This window comes from Octopus bimaculoides, chromosome 7 (genome assembly GCF_001194135.2).
Source record: "Octopus bimaculoides isolate UCB-OBI-ISO-001 chromosome 7, ASM119413v2, whole genome shotgun sequence".
Taxonomy (NCBI): domain Eukaryota; kingdom Metazoa; phylum Mollusca; class Cephalopoda; order Octopoda; family Octopodidae; genus Octopus; species Octopus bimaculoides.
The window spans coordinates 48,383,420-48,391,656 of NC_068987.1; the positions used below are offsets into that span (position 1 = coordinate 48,383,420).

The 8,237-nt window shown below is 33.8% G+C and overlaps 1 protein-coding gene across 2 annotated transcripts in view; it reads right to left on the reverse strand.

Annotated features, from left to right (window-relative positions):
• Positions 1-4,285: 4,285 nt before the first annotated feature.
• LOC106873839 (protein flightless-1 homolog) overlaps positions 4,286-8,237 on the reverse strand; it is a 70,943-nt gene continuing 66,991 nt past the window's right edge. For both annotated transcript variants that reach the window (XM_014921353.2, XM_014921352.2), the window contains one exon: positions 4,286-5,928. In XM_014921353.2, coding sequence (XP_014776839.1) covers positions 5,794-5,928 — 135 coding nt within the window. In that variant the 3' untranslated portion in view covers positions 4,286-5,793. The remainder of the gene's footprint in view (positions 5,929-8,237) is intronic.

Genomic DNA, 8,237 nt, shown 5'->3' on the forward strand with positions numbered 1-8,237 from the left:
TGGTGAAACCGGATGGCAACACCAGTCCTCATACATATATATATATAAATATATGACAAGCCACTTTCAGTCTCACTTCCAAATCTAGAAAGCTTAAGGTTCCATGCAGTGGGATTAAACCTGAAACTTTGTAGTTGGGAAGCAAATATTCTAACCACGCAACCATGCCTGCACCCTAAATAACCTCATTAGTAATAATGTTTCCATATATTTATTACTTTAAACAGTTGTACTTACATATGTACACTAAATTAGCTGATTTCAAAAAGCTTTGTTATTGTGCATTTGATAATTTAAAGATTTCACTGCATAAGATAGAAATAAGATTATAGTTAATTTTATAATTATTCATAGTTGTTATAAGTAGAACAAATAGAGAAATGAGAACACCTATCATGGAACTGAGCGATAGAGTTTTCTGTAGTGCCTGAGGTTGTTCTGCTTTGAAGTTCAATATCCCAGCTTTTTATGACTTTTAGCAAAGCTTTTAAAACCTTTGCCAAGAATTTCATACAAATCTTTTTTTAAATATATCTCTTTAGTGGATACATACGAGCTGATACTGAATGGTTGAACCATATTCACATAAAGATCCATACCTTTTATGGCAATATAGTTAATTTCTCAGATGTGGTTTTGCCTTTTATGGAAATATTGTTAGGCCATAATTCCAAACTGGGAATCTGAACAAGGTAAGCAAAGACATACTTCAATGTACGCAGTATAAAGATGTGCTACTGATAGTTTCTTGCAGTAGAAACATGCCTTGTGTTTCCAAGCAATCTTTGGGCTCTGAGATGTTTAGTTCTATTTGAAAATAGGGACACTGAAACCATGTGCTCAGAGCCTGTAGATTGCTTAGAGACACAAGGCATGCCTTAAAACTTTGCTTGGACACTTGTTTCCACAGCAAGAAAATATTAGTAACTTGTATCTTTATACTGTGTACATTAAATGATTTATTTCTCACAGGATGGAGTACACTTTTTGTTGATCTTACCTTAACGAAACAGTAAACTATATATAAATATATATATATATAATAACCAGATAGAGTACTTTTTTTGTTGGTCTTACCATCACAAAACAGTACACTATATGTATATATACATGCATATATATATATATGCCAAAGGTGTCATGCAGTGGGACTGAACCTGAAACCATGTGATTGGGAAGTGAACTATTGAACTGCATAGTCATGCCAATGAATGTGTAATGTCTATCTGTCCCATAAACTTGTGTGATGAACAATCATTTGTTTTATCCTTCCTGATTAGAGCTACCTATCAATGGAGTGGTCAACCCTATTGTTCACAGTATATTTGCAATCCTGAAAGGTGGAAAATAAACAGAGGCATGTTACAATTGCAAGACTTACTTCAAAAGTGAAACAAAAAACACCAGCAGTGAGTTTTGAATTTCATGAAACATGAGCTGTGTATATAATTTAATATTTTGTCAACACAACGATTTTTATCTGAAAATGGCTCTGGACAGAAATAGGAGATAAAATAAGATAGATTTAGTGTTAAATAGAAGTTATGTTTGTTATCTGTTGAGAAGGCTGTGACTTTCATAGGTGCCATTCATTGGAGTTCTTTCCTGCATGTGTTAATGTGCATATGTGTGTTTGTGTCTGTATTGATTCTATTGGCCATTCATTTATAATGATTAAGCATCAGAGAAACAGGCCATTTATTATGACAAATCAAGAGATGTGTCATCAAAAACAAATAAGCTGAGCTATAAAAATAACAATAAAATAAAGAGAAGAGAATGAAACCTATCCACAGCAGCAAGTTGTTTCCATACCAGTCATTAATTAATAGTTTTTTGTTGTCAGTATTGCAGTGATACAACCTGACTAATATATGGTCCCCAGGATAATTATCTCTACTTCCCTTATTACTAGACACTAACACTTTTATAGCTTTCTGTTTTTCTTCTTTCAGCTCTTCTTTACCCTATTTTTTAATGTTTTCTTTGTTTAGTTGTATTTTTTTTAAATAAAAATATTCTTTTTATTTACTACTGGAAAAAAGATTGGACCTGTTCAGTTTTGCTCACAGATCTTTTAATTATTTTTTTTTTAACTAAACAGTTTGAAACTTTGTATACTGGTGTAATTCCTCATGCTCAACACGCTTTACTTTCAACATTTTTGACAAAATTTTGCATTTTAGAGTTAACCAATCAACGTGTATTCAGTTGAAGAAAGCTATTGCTGTTTGCAACAGTAATCGAAGACTAACAACTTCTGGGTCATCTCTACTAAATGTCACCACTGTTCTATTCATATGTTGAGCAAAGGGCAAAGTGTTGCTCCCTGGTCATAATTGACACAAAAGAGAAGTTTTCAGCTGCAAGGAAGACGATGCCACCTTTATCCTTTCTTTCTTGTCAGCACTGTGCATTCCTTACTCTTTCCCTCTCTACTGGCAGACAGCCACTTCTACACCATCAACTACCAACCAGTGAGCGATTACTGCTGTATCTCTAACTACATGTCGGGTAAACGAATTGATATATGTAAATAATATTTCTTCCTTCTTGGTGTTGATTTTTCGATGTTTACTAGTTACTCTGACGTGAGAAAAAAAAAAAAAAGGGTTTATGCAACAAAAATAAAATAAAAAAGAGTGGTGACATTTAGTAGAGATTACCCGGAAGTTGTTCCTCTTCAATCACAATCGCAAGCAGCAGTAGCTTTCTTCAACTGAATACATGTTGATTGGTTAAAACTACCTAAATATAACTTTAACATGAAATAACTTCTAAAATCTGAAATTTTGTCAAAAATATTGAAAGTAAACTATGTTGAGTGTGAGAAATTACACCAGTATAAGAAGTTTCAAAATGTTTAGTTAAAAAAAAATAATTAAAAAATCTGTGAGCGAAACAGAACAGATCCAAAAGATTAAAAGTGTTGGTTGCACTACAACTTCTGGTGAAACCATAGGAGTGTCACACTGGAATATAGTGTGTCTTGGCCAGTTTTAGATGTGATTGAGTCTATTCCTCTTTGGGGGTCTACCACACAGCTGATTTCTTCCATAGACACATAGAAAAATACAAAAAAAGAAGAGTGAATCTTAATGATAGGACTGGTACTCTATCAACCCTCATCATCATCATTTAGCATCTGTTTTCCATGCTGACATGGATATGATGGTTTGAATGGAGCTAGTAAGCCAAAGAGCTGCATCAGGTTCCAGTCCATTTTGGTTTGGTTTATATGGCTTGATGCTCTTCCTAATGTCAACCACTCCACAGAATGTACTGGCAGTCTTTTACATGTCACCGGCATGGTTTTCCTATCATGTATCACTGGCATAGGTGCCTTCCACATGTCATTGTCACAACTATAATTTCACTTAGCTTGACATGTCATCTCAAGTATAGCAAATCACCAGAAATCTGTCACTTATTGCTTCCAAGAGACACAACATCTGAAGAACCCGGAAGAATAAATGCAAAGTTGAACACCGCAGCATTTGAATGTAGAGCAGAGAACCAGAATAAATGCTGCAAGGCCATCTAGTTGATGCTTTAACAACTCAGCCAAATTACCAGTTTATAATGTTTACAATTAGGAGGACTGAACCTTTGAGACTCAAATGTTTTTCACCAGGGATGTAGCTAAGTACCAATGAAGGAATACTGTTGATTCGGAGGTCGACATCTTAGTGACTAGGCTAGTTGTGACTCTCTAATGTTTACAGTTTCTAGTTAGGTACTTTTATGTTCTGAGTTCAAATATTGTTGTGGTTACCTTCAACTAGGGTTGGTAACATAGGTATCAGTCAAATACTGAAGTCAATTCAATTCCCTGACCTTGAACACCACAAAATTTGTGTCTTTATTCGTCATCATTTTAATATACACTTTTCCATGCTTGCACAGGTTGGACAGAGTTATTGAGGCAGATGTCTTTCCCAAGGTGCTATACATTGGGACTGAACCTGAGATCACTTGGAAAGCAAGCTTCTTATTGAAGCTAATTAATTCTAATTAATAAACCTTCTGCTCTTCTCTTGCTTATCTTTTTTTTTACTATATTTCTGTTGAAATATACTACCATTGACTTGATTTGATTTTGAAAATATTGAAGAATTTAGTAAAATAACACAGTCATAAGAAGTTTGGAATGTAAATTAGCATGAAATTTTGATGTAAAGTTTTAACTTAGGTCACTTTAAAGCTGGAAGTTAAGTCTGTATCACAGAACCAGAAGTGGTTTTGGGCAGGTTGAATGTCAAAATGGTTAAACAACAACAAGAAGTAAAATGTAAGATCTTGTTTTATTATTTCAAATAAAATTGCATAACAATAATAATGGGGAGGGAAAAAGAAAACATTAGAAACATAAAAAATCCAAAAAAAAAACCGAAATGAGCATAAGTTAAAAAGAAATATTCCACATTAAAATGAAATGGATATTAAAACGAAATATTGTATCATGCATTAGTAACTGTGTTTTTAGTTACACATTAATTCTGCAGTTTGCTGCTTTTGGTTGTATTAATGTTGTGACACCAATCAATAGAACTATGGCCACATCAAGCAATCACAGTAGGCATATAAAATTTAAGTATCAATGCTACCAACAGTTGTTGCTAGCTTAGCTCATATCTCTCTCAAACATAATCAACACGATCCTGTATAACAAATGTATACATAAATCTAAGTTTTCAACAAAATCATTCAGTTATACACACATATGTGCACACTCATATACACATTAATCTCCAGAAAAGAAATATACATACATAATGTATTATACATGTATGTTTTATGTATAACTATTGTGAGTTTTTAGAGTTAGGCATTAAGCCTTAGGCAAGTAGAGTTGTTTTGCAAGGAAGCAGTGTAAGGGTCACAATACAATATGGACATTAGTAATCTCTGAGCCCTTACCTGCTCCTTCTAATGTTAACTTTTTTTTTTTAAAGAAAACAATTAATGCCTGTCTGCCATACTCAATGTAATTAATTAATTAGTCATGCTACAAACAGCCAATTTATCACAATAAATATATGAGAGAAGATGCAGCCATGTATAATAGCTGACATCATAATTGTCACCACCACCATCACCATAATCGTCAACACAACACCTTTGTTACTCCAATCGAATGATTGTTCAAGCAACAAGTTTGACTGCATACATGCATACATGTATGCATACATATTCACGGTTTTGACATTGTTAAATTTTCCAAATATATTTTTATTTAAGTAGAAATTATCATTGCTTATATTCCTTTCACCATTAGCATAATTATCACAATAATAATCATTAATAGCACTATTCAAATAATTAAACAAACAAACAAACAATTCACAGTTTTTACTAAAGTTTCAAACCCAAGGACAATCGCCAAGATACTCAGTATGGTCAATGACTGGTCTGGTATCGCCATCTTCACATCAACCACTCAGAAATAACAACTGTCAGACACCAGCCTAGATATTACTGTTATAAACACACATGCACGCACTATATACAGACATATATATTGTGTATGTATATATGCACACACACACACACACACACACACATAAAGGGTTTCAACAAAGCTACTAAATTATGCAATGCAACTTTTTTTAATAAGCATTTTCAGTCTATGTGCAGTTGGCACATTTAATAAAAGTTTATCTCATTTGAGAATGATCTCCAAACTGCAAGAGACTATGAACACTCACATCACATATGTATGTATATATATAAATACATATATATGTCAACTGTACAATTATATTTGTTCTTGGTAAAACAGCAGCAAAAAATTCAACTCATAACCTCTTTGTATTTAGACCAACCATGGAAGCACTTGGTAAACTTTTTGTTTTCACGATATTTGGGAGCAAACAACAGGACACGCTTGTGGTCAGGCTGCTTATTGCGCATGTGTTGTATGTACACCTGGAAAAGTTGAAAATATATTTCATGTAAATAATAATAATAATGATGGTTTCAAATTCGGCACAAGGCCAGTAATTTCAAGGGAGGGAGTAAGTCATTTACATCAAACCCAATGGTACTTATTTTATTGATCCCGGAAGGATGAAAGACAAAGTTAACTTCAGTGGAATTTCAACTCAGAATATAAAGAGAGACAAAAAGTTGCTAACCATCTTGTCCGGCATGCTAACAATTCTGCAAGCTTGCTGCCTTAATAATAATAATAATCATTTCTACTACAGGTACAAAGCCTGAAATTTTTAGGGAGTGAGGGCCTAACGATTAGATCGACCACAGTATGCAACTGGTACTTAATTTATCGACTCCGAAAGGATGAAAACAAATTCAACCATGGCGAAATTTGAACTCAAATACCGCTAAGCATTTTGCCCAGCACACTAACGATTCTGCCAGCTTGCCCCCTTCTAAATAATAATAATCTTTTCTACTAGAGGCACAAGGCCTGAAATTTGGTTGAAGGAGATAGTTGATAACACTGACCCCAGTACTCAACTGGTACTTATTTCATCAGCCCCCAAAAGATAAAAGGCAAAATCAACCATGGCAGAATGTGAAGACAGACAAAATGCTGCTAAGCTTTTAGCCCTGTGAGCTAACAGTTCTGCTAGCTTGTCACCTTAATAATAATCCTTTCTACTAAAGGCACAAGGCCTGAAATTTGTGGGGAAGGAACTAGTTAATTACACTGACCCAGTGTTTCACTGCTACTTAATTTATAGACCATGAACGGCAAAGCCGACGTTGATGAAAATTGAAGTCAGAATGTAGCGATGAACAATAATAATATACAATTTTTATCTACAGGGTGCGTAAGATATTTGAGGACAGATTTATGTTTATATAAAAACATATATAATAACTTTATCAAAATATGCTATGAGGATAAAAATAAACCTTTTCTATAATGTTATTCAATAAAACCACCTTCAGCTTCAACAACTGCTTCTATATGAGATCTAAATCATCTACATGCTCGAATCAAGTGGTCCTGGTTCATTTTGGACATTACTCTGACTATAGCAGCTTTCAAAGAATCTTTGGTGTTCTGGGTGTGTTCATTGACCTCTCTCTCAACAATGTTCCACATGTAATGGTCCGATGGATTGAGATCTAGGGAATTAGGAGGCCAAATGTTAGGAGTTGTGTGATCATGAAAATTTTCAGCCATCCATTCCTGTGTTACTAGAGCCATTTGTGATAGTGCAGAGTCTTAGTGAAATGCATAAAGCCTTCTATTAAATACACTGTCTATCCAGGGCTTAACAATTATTTCCAGCTCCTCAATGTAGGTGGCAGAGTTAACTCTAAGGCCTTGTGGAATGAAGACAGCATCACATGTCCTTCATTGCTGACAAACCCTAAAGTCATGACAGTTGCAGGAAATTTTGTATGCATAACACGTGGAACTTCAGAAGGGTCTGCACATAACCATTTGTAATTTCTACTGTTAACTTTTTGACACTGGTCGAAGTTTATCTGATTTGACAAAAACCAAATCAAATCTTCTGCTGGATTTTTCAGTTTGTTTAAGAGCCTTTTTGATTTGATGTAGTGGTTTTATTTTGCTTTCTCTTACAAACCGACCTTTCCTCATTATATAAGACATATCTGGTGTTTTCGTGGATGTCATTTCTGACTGTGCCTTCTGAAATGGAAATATTTTGGAACAGATGTCATCGACTTTCAGGGATTGTAATCAATGGTCTCTTGAACTTGCTGGATAAATTCAAGCGTTCTGATGATTTCAGAACATTTAGAATGCGTTTTATGCATTGATACTGCTGATACATTTCTATCTTCAGTTTCTAGTTTCTTATAAACTTTGAAGATGAAAGATCTGGCAACTTTTAAAAATCAAGATATTTCTAAATCGCTATGCTCAGCCTTTATAACCACAATAACAGCATGCCTCTTCCTTTCTTGAGTAAGCTGAGGATTTGCCATTATTATTCTAAGAAACAAAGATTATACAGAGTTAGCAAGAAATGCAGCAATGACACAAAAATGGTATGTCCTCAAATACCTTACGCACCCTATATATATATATATATATATAAAGAACATATATACAGATATGTATACATACATACATATATTTATACATATGTATATATATATATATATATATATATACACACACATGTATATATGTATATACACACATATCTCTCTCTCTCTCTCTCTCTCTCTCTCTATATATATATATATATATATATACACACATATATATATGTATATACACACATATC